At 36.1% G+C, this 13,917-nt stretch overlaps 1 protein-coding gene across 4 annotated transcripts in view; it reads right to left on the bottom strand.

Annotated features, from left to right (window-relative positions):
* Window positions 1-13,917, bottom strand: part of AGTPBP1 (ATP/GTP binding carboxypeptidase 1) — a 165,562-nt gene that overhangs the window by 120,562 nt on the left and 31,083 nt on the right. For all 4 annotated transcript variants that reach the window (XM_045469902.1, XM_045469901.1, XM_045469904.1 and 1 more), the window contains exons 3-4: window positions 10,716-10,840; window positions 200-267 (exon numbers count right to left, since the gene is read on the bottom strand). In XM_045469902.1, the coding sequence (XP_045325858.1) occupies window positions 200-267; window positions 10,716-10,840 (193 nt within the window). The remainder of the gene's footprint in view (window positions 1-199; window positions 268-10,715; window positions 10,841-13,917) is intronic.

Here is a 13,917-nt window from a genome sequence, read left to right on the forward strand (position 1 = left end):
GGAATATACTTAGAGGTTTACCTAATATATATTAGAATGCTTCTGCCACCGTTCCAAGTGATCATTTAAAACATAAAACTAACTTCCATTCATTGGCTTTACCTCTAGAATAAAACTTTTATACTTCATATATACATTTTTTCCTTCAGTCCTGGTTGGTATTAATAGTTATATTAATTAAAGCCTATCAGCGATTTACCTCTAGGGTTGACAGCAGAACTTCCATTCCTGTAGAACCTTTGGCTGTCATTTCTCTCCTTGTCTTTTCTGAAAGGTATAAAAAAGTTTTCTTCTAAGATATGAAAGAAAAAAATTACATATAATTCTATTGTATAGCTAATGTAGAATCCACAGGACTCCATTGATTTAGTAAACATTCTAAATTGGTTCTTAGATGTTTCTCCCTCTGATACTGCTAATTATACTCTATGGGAACTTCCAGATCTCAGTTTACAAGACCTTCCTTGCATTTGATCACATTTCCTATCATGAACTAGATGAATCCTTATCAATCCATCTGTAATCTTAAAATCAGCAGTAAAGTGTAGATACCAGAACTGCAGGTGAGGTAAGAGTAGTAATGGTAGGCCTCTTTATTATCTTTATGACTAGAATTAGAAAATATTTAGTCAAAATTGGTGGAAACAAAAACCTAGTACCATTTTCAAATATTTTTACTGAACTAATACTATTTTAAAATTCTGAATTACACAAAAATACAAAACTAGGGAAGAGCTGCTTCTGCAAGACTCTGGAGATCAGATCACCCAAATAATCCCTTTTATCTCACTGAGATTGGGGGCAGGGGGAACAGTATACATTTTCATCTATTTAAAGGTTTCTAGAGCTTCTCCACGATTCTTTTCCTTTGATTGACAAGATAAGAAAGGTAGAAAGGTAGACATTTAGATAGACCACACACAAATTATATGTACTTTACCTATATCACCTCATTTATGACTCACTTTAACTGTCCAGGAGAAAAATTACTATTTTTATAGACCAGAAATTTGAGTTCAGAAAGAAGAAATCTGTACAATGTCATTGAGCAGGTAAGGGTAAAAGTAAGAGACTAGGTGATCCAGATGTTTCTGAACCCAAAGCTTACAGTCTTTCACTGATTTAGTGTATTTCTAAAAGAGCCACAGGAATCATTCCTTTATATAGGACTGTTGGTACAAGAGACTTGATGACCCTCTCCAACTGTTTCACACCTAAACATTAGTGCCAGGAATTCTTTTAATATAGAATGACAATGCCATTCCTTTCACATTTTGAGATTTTAAAAAGAGAACACAAATAATCCATTCTCAATACAGCACATATTACATAATAAAGTTCAAGAGATTGGTAATACCAAATGTGTTCTACACAGGGATGATCAAGGAGTCTAAGAGCAGAATGAGCCCCGAAGCCCTGATAAGGGGAGGGGGTAAAAGTGAGACTAGGCCTTTAGAACATCACACTTCTGCCCAAAGCAAATCCTGTTCAACTTGCATCGTGAAAGAACGAAAAAGCCATACGTGGTACAGTTCTGCCACATACAAATTATATATTTACAATTTCACAAGGAAATGAAGTGTAAGATGTAGACGACAAGTCACAAAATCTTGGGAAAAAACTCATTAGTCTGATACCCATCTGAAAATTAGGTTATTCTAAATTATAAGTTATTACAAAAAGGGACAAATGTGCTACAGAGAAGTTATAGTAAAATATTATTTATAATAACTATTAGTAACTACCTACAAAATAAATATGGAGATTAGAAACCATATTTTTCTTTAAAACAACAAACTCATGCTATTTTTGTAAAACTTACAGAAGTCTTACAATCTGTTTAAATATAAACTTGCATAAGTGACTGTTCATCTTCTTACCCCTTGCCATAATTACTAATGCTTAAAAGAATGACAAATTTCTTTGCCTACAAAAAAAGGAAAAACTCATAAATATTCGTAAAACTCAATTCCCTTTTAAAAAGTATGTGATTCATGGGGCACCTGGATGGCTCAGTCAGTTAAGCAGCCGACTTCTGCCCAGGTCATGATCTCATGGTTTGTGAGTTCAAGCCCCACGTCGGGCTCTGTGCTGACAACTCAGTGCCTGGAGCCTGCTTCGAATTCTGTGTCTCCCTCTCTCTCTGCCCCTCCCCCACTCATGCCCTGTCTCTCTCTCTCTCTCTCAAAAGTAAACATTAAAAAAAATTTAAAAAATAAAAGTATGGGATTCCCCTGCTGACCCTTCATTTCCCTGGGCCAGCTGCCTCCATCAGTAAGCACTGAGTTATAAAATAAATATTGTTTAAATATCTACAATGTACCCTTGATTTAACCTTTTAAATAACACAACTGATTTACTATTTTTTTTTTTACATTTATTTATTTTTGAGAGACAGAATACAAGTGTGGGAGGGGCAGAGAGAGAAGACACAGAATCCAAAGCAAGCTGCAGGCTCGGAGCTGTCAGCACAGAGCCCAAAGCAGGACTCTAACTCACAAACCGTGAGATCATGACCTGAGCCAAAGTCAGACACTTAACCGACTGACCCACCCAGGGACCCCCACAATTGATTTACTACTAAAGCCAAATGATTTTTCGATATTAATCACATAGAATAGTCAGAAGACTGAGATCTCCTCTACTAACAAACCATTACATTTTCACTTTCATGGAACAGACCAAAAACTCTCCTTATTGTAACATCCACGATCATCTAGTTTATTCCACACGTTAAACGAAAACTAGGTGCCATACAGTTTTTTACTATACTCTAGATTCTGTCATAATCTAAGGAGGTTTCGATGTCAATGATTCAAATACCTAGCTGCATAGTTTTTTTACAACAAAACCCTTCTCCTTTGCTCTAATTTATCAACCCTTGCAATTCTCGTACCCCAAACTGTCCTACCTCTGGAATCTTCACCTACAATCTCCCTCTATCAGACCCCAGACTCCTAACATTCCTATCCTTCTTTCTTTTCAAAAGATTAGGGAAGTCTCACTGTCACTTTCACTGAAACTTCTAACTCATCAAAGGTAGTGCTATTTTCAGGTAAAATCAGGTCTAGACGTACCCCACTTGGATTCAAAGCCTCACCCCTTAAACTTAACCACCACAAAGCTTTCTAATTAAGTAAATGCTCAAATGTGCATTCTCTTTCCTACATCACAGTAAAAATAATGCCATAAGAATTTCTTCTCCTAGTTTAAGATTGTTAGTACCAAAAATTCACCATTTCCATCCTTATTTGGAAACACAAAACTACTGTTTTCACTTACCTCAACTCACAGCCATCACCATCTGCCCTGCCATAGCCCACAGCTATTCCAAACGTTGTACCAGTCCTCTACCTATGGACTCTCAATCCCTGGGCCTCTGTTCCCAACTCTCAGCATCTATATTTCCCTCAATGAATTGAGACAAAGTGATCTGTTAAGTACAGATGAAATTCTATAAACAATTACCAAAATCCATATACTCATGTATCAAAGCCTTGACAGTTTTGCATTCCTTTTTCCAGTCGGGGTATTGGAAGAGGATGTGTCCTTTTTACTACATTCTGAATCCCATCCTTTCTACCTACTTATAAAGCTATAGCTTCAACCTCCACCCACATACTGTTTTTTATTTTCCCATATACTTAACAAACCTTACTTTACCTTGCCTCTTCCTCTATTTGTTTGTTTTCTCAGTGAAACTCTCTCCAACAACAACAAAAAAACTCTATACTCCCCAACGTTATTTCATTTGCCACTCATATTACAGCATACTGTAATCTTCCTTCTAATTCCACCACTTGAAAGTGCTCTTGTTGTGGCCAGTAATTTATTAATTATCAAGTCAAAAAGGTCTTTATTTTAACTGACCTCTCTATGTTACTTAACATTACTGACAATGCTTCCTCCCTTGGCTTTTTCAAAAGTCCTTCCCAGTTCTTATACCACTACATGCTTTCTTCAACACTTTCAATAATCTGAATGTTATATTTAACAGGCAAGGATTTTAAAGCAGGTATTATAATTACATTCTATTACATTAAGGAAAATACAAAGTCACTATGAACAAAAATATAGGAAATCACAACAGAAAAATTAAAAGTATGATGAAGAACCAAATGCATATTTCAGAAAAGAAAAATACAATGTGTGAAATAAATATCAGATAGACATAATGGTAGACTGCAGAGGAAAAGGGCAGAGAACTTGAACAGAAAAAGGGAAATTTATCCAATCTGAATAACAGAATTAAAATTGAAAAACAGGAGCCTCAAGGACTTCTGAAACAATCTCCACAAGTCTAACATATGTATAATTATAGACCCAAAAGAAGAGAGAATGAAGAAAAAAATATTTTTGATCAGCCAAAAATTTCCTAAATGTGAAAAAAGACACAAATGTACAAGTTTGAAAAGCTCAGCAAATTCCAAGCAGCATAAATACTAAGAAAACTACAGGCAAACTTCTGAAAACCAAAACTAATGGAACAATCGTGAACTCAACCAGAGAAAAATGACACATAACTTTCAGAAAACAAAGATTCAAAAATAGCAGACATCACCTTTGAAATTATGGAGGCCACAAAATAGTGGAAGCACTGTTTTATGTGCACTCTAAATGCTGAAAGATAAAAACTGCCAACCCAGAATTCTATAACCAGTGAAAATATCCCTCAAGAATTAGGTGAAATATATCCACTGTCAGACGAAAGGAAAAAAAAATTCTTAGACAGCAGACCCGTCCACTAGAAATGCCAAAGGAAATTCTGTAGGCTATCAGGGAAATTATACCAGACCAAACTCACATCTTTAGGAAAGAATAGAGCTTCAGAAATGGTAAATACCTGAGTAAATATAAAAACTACTTTTTTTTTCTTAGCGTCTTTAAAATACACATGATTTCTTAAAGCAAAAATTGTCTTTTGGGGTTTATAATGTATACAGATGTGATAAATATCACAAGTATAGCTAAAGAATGTAAATATAAATGGATATATAACGTGCCAAGGATTCCAAATTTTATATGAGGTTACAATATCAATTCTAAACAAAGGATAAAAAGTTACTGATTGTTTATTATGATTTTCAGAGGAGTGATTTCTTAAAAATGCAAACAGGTATAACTAAAAAGTCAATAGGTAAATTAAAATGGAATTCTAAAAAATGGTCAAATAATAAAAAAGAGGACAGGACAAAGAGAAACGAGAAATAAAAACAGAAAGGACAAACAGAAAACAAGTAACTATAAACCTAAGTCCAATCAATGTTATATTAAATTTTATCAAACTAAATGCTCAAATTAAAAAGCAGAGAATGTCAAACTGTTACCTACAGAAGACACACTTTAGATTCAAAAATACAAATAGGCTAGAAGAAAAAGAACAGGAAAAGCTAATCATGTAAACAAGTATAAAAAAGCTGGAGAGGCTATACTAATATCAGACAAAACAAACATCAAGGTAAAGAAAATTACTAGAGATAAAGATGAACATCCCATAATGATAACAGGGTAAATTCATCAAGGACATAAAAATCCTAAACATGAATGCACTTTGTCATTTTCACAGGACTCTCTTATAGCAAAATACAAAATGTAGACCGTTCCCAGAACACAAATCTCAGCTTTCTCCCTCTCTACCTCCTCCTGAGAAAATATCACTTCACTTCCATTAATTTAACTACCAAGCTTTTGGTTCTCAATCCTGATCTTTATTCAGAACTCTGAAATTCAGCAGAATTTTCCACTTTTTCTCCTAACTATTTTACAAGGCATAAACTTGTGGAAGCAGTAATTACAATGTTGTAATTGTTGGGTTTCTACCATCTATGAACACAATATATATGATGATAACAGCACAAAGGAATAAGAGAGAAATGGAGCTATATTGGGAAAAAAGTTTCAATATTTTATCAGAATTAAATTAGTATTAATCTGAAGTTCAATGTATACTGTAATCCCTATAGGAGCCACTAAGAAAAGAACTAAAATCTTTAAAAACTAAAAGATCAACAGATGACACAAAAGAAGGCAGTAGAGGATGAGAAGAGGAATATAAAAGGCCTGAATCATACAGAAAACAGCAAAAAGGCAGATGTAAATCCAATCATCCAAGAAACAAGTACATTAATTTGGAAACCAAAAATACTCAGATTAGATTTTTAAAAAGATCCAAAAATATACTATTTCCAAGAAACATGCTCTAGAATAAAAAGCAGAAACAGACTGAAAGGAAAAGGAGAAGGAAAAGGTATAATATGCAAAGAGTAACCATAACAGCCAGAAGGGTTGCATTATTAAACAGATTTTCAATCTAGAAATATTACTGGAGACAAAGACAGACATTTCATAACGGCCAAACAGTCTTTGACGTCAGGAAGATTTAACAACTCTAAATGTATACACAGAGCCTCAAAATACATAAACCAAAACTGCCAAAACTGAAAAGGAAAATATACAGTTCACCAACAGGTAGAGAATTCAATACCCAATTTTTAACAATTAATAGAGAAGCTAAACTAGAAAATCAACAAGGTATATAAGATTTGAACACTATCAACCAAACTGATGTAACCAACAACATTAATAGGATACTCCACACAACAGCAGATGGAATACTCAAGTGCACATGGAACATTCTCCAGGAGTGACCATATACTAAGCCATAAAACATGTCTCAATAAATTCAAAAGGACTAAAATCATACAAATCTCCAACCACAGTGGAATTAAATTGGAAAACAACAGAAAGAAATTGGGAAATTCTGAAATAATGGTAAATTAAACAACACAATGCTAAATAATCCATGGGTCAAAGAAGAAATCACAAAAGAAATTAGAACAAATGTGAACTGAATGAAAATCAAACTACAACATATCAATATCTGAAGAATGCAGTGTTAATAGGGAAATTTACAGCTTTAATGCCCACATTAGAAAAGAAAGGTCTCAAAATCAAAAATCAATAATCAAAGTTTCAATTTAAGAAAATGGAAAGGGAAGCAAAAATCAAACTCAAAGCAAGCAGAAGGAAGGAAGCAATAAAGATTAGAGATCGATGAAAGAGAAAAAAAGAAAAACAGAGGTAATCAAGTTGGTGCTTTCAAAAGAGCAACAAAATTGACAAATGTTTAGCTAGACCTCAGTCTAGCACTGTTGACATTTTGGGCCAAATAATTCTTTCTTGTAGGGCGTTGTCCTATGTGTTACATAATGTTCAGCAGCATCCCTGGCCTCTCTCCACTAGATGCCAGTAACAATCCCCTTCTCAAATTTCACAACCCCAAATATCTCCAAACATTACCAGTATCCTGAGGCAAGTGGAGGGAAAAATCACCCCTGGTTGAGAACCGCTGAGCTAGACAGACCAAGAAAAGAGACAGATGACACAAATAACAAAAATCAAAGAATGCAGAAAGAACATCACTTCCTACCCTACAGAAACTGAAAGGATTATAAGGGAATTATTATCAACAGATGTATGCCAACAAATTAGACCATTTACCTGAAATGGATAATTATTATGTTTCTAGAGAAAAAAATTAAGGGTAAATTACAAACAGTATCATGCATGCTGCAAATAAGTAGTACATTATTAAAGACAGAAAATGTAATGTGTCCAAGGAAAACTAGCACTAAATTGTGGAAATACATATTTCAACTATGTAAACAGGTATTGTAGGAGTTTGGTGTTATTGTTGTTGTTGTTTTTTTTAATTACAAGTAGTACATTTAAATTATGAGTAGCATGTGCTTACTGCAACAATTCTAACAGTAGAAAAGTACCTTAAGTAAATTAGGAACTTACCTCATTCCCCTCCATTTCTATCCCATTGATAACTACTGCTAAACATTTGGTATGCATATTTACGGTTTTGTTTTTGCTTTTTTGCCTTGCTCATACAAACATTACATACATTTATAATGATTTTGTATAAAAATGAGTTTACACATACAGTTATATAAGCCAAAGAAACTTGCTTTTTTACTTAATATGTTAAACTTAGGACTCCAGAAACAATGCATATAGTTCCACATACAAACTGTATGTTCCATATATCACAAATAACTCACTGATAATAGCTGCATAATATAGTTTTAAAGTTCCACAATTTGGCTACATCAAAATTAATTCAACCATTTTCTCACTGATGGATATTTAGGTTGTATCTTAGTCTTTGATAGGCAAACAATGTTGCAAAACATCCCCACACACTCTCTTCTATACTAGCATTTTTATTTCAGTCAAACACATTCCTGAGAGTCAACCAGCAAGTGCACTTTAAATTTTAATAAATATCACCAGATTCTTTTCTTCCAAGTTAGTAATAATTACTGCACCACCAACAGTGTATAAGAATACCCTATTTTCCATGTCCCCAAAACAGGATATTATCATTTTCTAATTTCTGCCAACCTAACCAGTGAGAAGTATCTCTGTTGTTTTTATCAGTAATTCCCAACTTTCAAGGAGGTAAAGAACCTTTTCCTAAGCTTACTGGTTATTTGCATTTCTTCTTCCTTGAACTACAAATTTCTAATCTTTCTCTCTCAAATGGATAGCAAACAGGATCATCCTATAAATGATGACAGGACAATCTTCCACTTCTAACTTACACTGTGTGACTGCCTAATCCAAGGTACTATAAACAAAGTCCCTGTATTACACAACTCAGGGGACAGTGCTTAGGGGCTGGTCCCCCAGTGGTGAGTGGCATAGGAGAGGGGCAGTCTGGGTAGTGGTACGCTTGGGGCATTTTCAGTGGTGATGCTGGAGTAGGAGGGCTTCCAGGCTGTGATGGGAAAAGTCTGCAGCGGCAGAGGCAGGGTACACAAGTGTTATTCATGTGTCTGAGGAATTCGTTTTCTTTTGGTTTTGTTGGTTTTGTTCTGAAGAGGTATTTCATATAACAGTACAATGAATATCCTTGGTACATCTAACTTTGCACTATTACAGTGTACATCCTTGTATATAGACCTTGGTTAATAAGCACAATACTTCCAAAGGCTAGAATCCAGTTAGTGACTTCCTGAATTAAAAAGTACAGGCACGTATTTTAGATTTTTGTTAGAAATAAATGTCATCTGTTAGAGAGATCTCCTCAACCACCCCCGAAATACATGGACTGAATAGGAGGAAGTTATCAAAATAATAATAGTCTATGACCATTTAGAAGGGTTAAGATACTGAGTTCTTAAACACAGTTCAATGCTTACTGAAGGACCTGAAACTTTAGAATAATGAAATAATTAAAAATTAAATAAAATACTAATTAGGGGCACCTGGGTATCTCAGTCGGTCAGTTAAGTGTCCGACCTCAGCTCAGGTCATGATCTCACGGTTCATGGGTTCGAGCCCCACATTGGGCTCTGTGCCGACAGCTCAGAGCCTGGAGCCTGCTTTAGATTCTGTGTCTCCCTCTCTCTCTGCCCCTACCCCGTTTGCATTCTATCTCTCTCTTTCAAAAATAAAAAAAACATTTTAAAAAATTATTTTAAAAAATAATAAAAATAAAATACTAAAATTACAAAATGTCTGGACTTTAATTTTAGCAGAATGTCTTCAATGTATCACTGTTAAATATTAAGGCAGCTGCTGGTTTACCCTTATTTAACTAAAGAAAAATCAGGTGTTTTGTGGGTTGTTTTTTTTTTTTGGTTTTTGGGTTTTTTTTCTGTTTTTGTTTTCGTTTTAATCAACCACAGGTTTTGGAACCTTAAATTCCTTTTTTAGCATCTACTGAAATGATTACATAGATTTTATTTGACCTGTTCAAATAATGTTATACTGGTATAGTTCCTGATATTAAGCCATTTTACATTCCTAAAATAAGTGCTCTTTAGCAATGACATTCATTTTTTAATGTATACTTAGACTTAATTCACTAATGTTTTATTTGGGATTTTTCATATTTGTATTCCTAAGTGCAAAGTCAGTACCCTTCTTCTCTCGTACTCTGTCAAGATTTCGATACCAATTCAGTAGTATTGACTTCGTAAAATAGAGCACTGAAGCCTAACTACAGGTACCATTTATTGAACATTTTAGCATTCTTTTTTTTTTAAGATTTTTTTAAGTTTATTTATTTTGAGAGAGAGAAAGAGAGAGAGCACAAGTGGGGAAGGGGTAGAGAGAGAGAGGGAGAGAATCTCAAGCAGGCTCTGCACTGGTGGTGCACTTGGGGCTCGAACTCACTAACTGCCAGATCATAACCTGGGCCAAAGTCAGATGCTTAACAGACTGAGCCACCTAGGTGCCCCTGAACATTTCAGCATTCTTTTTACATGCTTCCCATGTAAACTTCATGATAATCACATGATTTCTTATCTCTATTTCAGAGATGGTGCAGCTGAATCCCACAGACTCAAAATCTCCCTCAGATCACCCACCACTGAATGAAAGAGTATGCATTTCAAAGTAGGGATCACACTAGTAACCAATGTTCAATGCTACTTGCCATCTTTGTGTCAACATTCTAGAACAAGAAGCACTGGAATTAAGTATTGTTTGAAAATGGTTCAGGCAATCATAATCATTTCTGGAAACAATGCTTTGAATAGCAATACCTTTCACAGTTACTCAGTTTTCTACTTCCTGAGTCTATTTGAGAAAGTTGAATTTTTACAGAAAATCATCTATTTCTCCAAAGTTTGAATATTCTTAGCATCGACTTTCGAAGAACTAAAAAAGCATTTCAAAAACAAGAGACTAAAGTTTACCTTGACTTTGGGCCAGATGAAGAATTTTTGATGTAACATATCGGGCAGTATCTGATTCTGCAGATTCAGTATTGATCTTCTCCAGCTGAGCCAGGAGTCCCACAATCCGTGAATTATTGGTAAGGCTAAGAAGAATGTTACTTTGTATTAGGACACATTCTACATCAATTGTAAACTCAAAACTAGAAGATCACTGTTTAAAAAAAAAAAAAAAAAAAAAAAAAAAAAACTCTACCCTTCTAAAAACATTAAGCGTTTATATCACATTTCCTTACTCTATGTTATATAGCTCAACATTGCTAAAAATTCTATTAATTTAAATGACAAATACATTCCATTTCAGAAAACCACAAATATGCACTCAACCCTGCCCAGCAATCTTAAATCACACCCTGAAAGTTCAACTTTACACTCTCCAAAAAGACATCTTACATTTCCTATGCTCACCTCAAAACTCTAATCATCCCACCCACCCCAGTTCACTCTCAGTGCCTTGCTTAATAATCGTTATAAGCTCAAAAAGGCACACACTCATCTTCCCACTACCAGATCCTTAAACCTATCTGATTCTCTATCCACATTCTTTCTTCTTTGTTCTCTTTCATTATACATTGCACATTTGATACTGTTCTAGGTATTACAAACAGTAAACACAACAAAAATTCATGCCCCCTACAGACTGAACATTCCAATGGTGAGAGATAAATAGGTTGATAATCATACAGTATTTAAGGTGGTGGTAAGTGTTATAAAGAAAAGCAGATTGGGGGAATAAAAGGTACAGGGTAAGGGATGCAATTTTAGACAGTGGTCAGGGAAAACCTCATTGACAGGGTATCATTCAGGGAAAGACCCGAAAGAAGTAAAGGAGTAAGCTGTGCAGAAATCTGCAGAAAGAGCTGTCCAGGGAAAAGGAGTCACGACCACGAAGACCCCAAAGCAGGGGTCTGCTGCATTCAGCTAAAGTGAGGTGACCCATGTAGCTGGAGCAGACTTCAAGGAGAGTAACAGTAAGATTTGAGGTCAGAGTGGGGGTGGGGTTGGACAGAGCACCAACATTTAAAGCTTTGCAGGCCACTGTAGGGATTTTGGTTTTTACCCTAAGAGGGATGGAAAGTTTTTGAAATGAGCGATGTGCTCTGATGTTTTAAAAAGGCTCTTTGACTGGCATGTGGAGACTCAAAGAACAATCCCTCCCCTATTCACTTGCCTCAGCCCCTCCTGCATTTTCAATGTCTTTGCTCCTTCAATTACTTGTAGTACATCATCTCCCTCTCTCCCTTTCAACTGGATCATACCCCCCTGGCACACGAATCTCCTGCAGGAGCTCCCACTAGCTGCCACGGCATTTCCGTTACTCCTTGAAGGAGATGTCTGTGCTTGCTCTCTCCATTTTCTCACATACTGTTCACTTTTCAAGCTTGCCTTCTGCACCTCGAGATCTCCCAACCTCCTGTGGTCACTTCCTTCCTCGTTACACTCAGTCTCTCAGCACTATCAGATAGCTCCCTCTTCCTTCACCTCCTTCTTTGGGCTTCAATGACCCCACTCTCTCCTCATGTTCTTCCTGTCACCACCTCTCTGAGATCTCGTGATTGGCTCCTCCTCCTGTGACACATCTCTACATGCTAAAGACCCCACACAGCTCTATCCCCAGCTCTCTTCTCTTCACTCTCTCCACTCTTCAACCAGTGTGGTCTCATCTAATCCCACCACTGTTAATTATGATCTAAATGCTGCCTGGCTCCTACACGCAACTCCAGCCTCACCCTGATAGCTTACCCAACCTAGCAAGCCCAATATAAAACCACCCATTCTTCCTCTCAACCTATTCTTCTTCCCATCTTAATGCTCCCAAACTCACATGAAACCATCAGTTGCTCAAGACAAAAATCTGGGCTCCCTTCCCCACACACCAACCCAGTAACAGCTCCATCTCTGAAACATCTCAACTTCATCAACTTGTCTCCCTATCTACCATTACTACCCAAGTCTAAGCAATCATTCTCTCTCGCTTGGAAATCAGAGCCTCATAACTAGTCTGCTTTCATTCTTGCTTGCCAATAATCCATTTTCACAGTACTTTTTTTATCTTTTTGTTTTGAAATAATTATAAACACGCACAGAAAGTTGAAAAAATAGTAGAGTGGTCCCTTCCATCTTTCGCCTAGTTTCCCCAATAGTTACATTTACATGAACTACAGGGCAACAGCAAAAACCAGGAAATTGACATTGGTTACTTATACAGTTCTAGGCCACTTTATCACATATGTAGATTTATAGAACCACTAATATAATCAAGTTGCTGTCTAGCTAAAACCCCTTCAATGGCTTCCCTTCAGCCGTTAGGCCAAATCTTATTTACTTATCACAACATACTAGACTTTATATCGTTTGGCTTCTGTCTACCTCCCCGACTTGACTTCTCACAATGTTCCCCTCACACACTGGGATCCAGTTGCAGTGGATTTCTATCAGTTCTTTGAATACGACATGTTTTTCCCCAACCTCAAGGTCTTTGTATTTGCTGTCTTCTCAATCTGGAGGGAGGTTTCTCCCAGCTCTATTTAGAGCTGGCTCCTTCTCATTTCAGGCTACAGCCCAACCATGGGACCATTTCCTCACCAGCCCCTCCACTTCCAATATTAAAGTGTACCTATAGAGAATTTATCACAATCTGTAATTATGTAAGCTCCACAAAGGTAGAGATCTTGCATGTCACCCAGTATTTCAAACACTGACTGGTATAGCATAGGCAATACACATCTAGAAACATACAATAAACAAACAATATATGTTTTTTCAGATTAACTGTGCCCAATGCTTTGAATTTGGAAGTACTTCAACTGAAAAGGTATCTGAAGTTTGAAAAATACACATTAAGCACACATTTGAAAATATACCTAATATACCATTTAAAATAACGCAACACGGGGCACCTGGGTGGCTCAGTCAGTTGAGTGCCCAATTTCCACTCAGGTCATGATCTCACAGCTCGTGAGTTCAAGCCCCACGTAGGGCTCTGTGCTGACAGCTTAGAGCCTGGAGCCTGCTTCAGATTCTGTGTCTCCCTCTCTCTCTGCCTCTCCCCTACTTGCTCTCTGTCTCTCTCAAAAATAAATAAACATTAAAAATATTTTTTAATTAAAAAAAAAAGAACACCACAAATCCACAAAACCCATGTATGTGTATGTATCATATA

The sequence above is a fragment of the Leopardus geoffroyi genome, chromosome D4 (assembly GCF_018350155.1).
Source record: "Leopardus geoffroyi isolate Oge1 chromosome D4, O.geoffroyi_Oge1_pat1.0, whole genome shotgun sequence".
In the NCBI taxonomy this organism is placed as follows: domain Eukaryota; kingdom Metazoa; phylum Chordata; class Mammalia; order Carnivora; family Felidae; genus Leopardus; species Leopardus geoffroyi.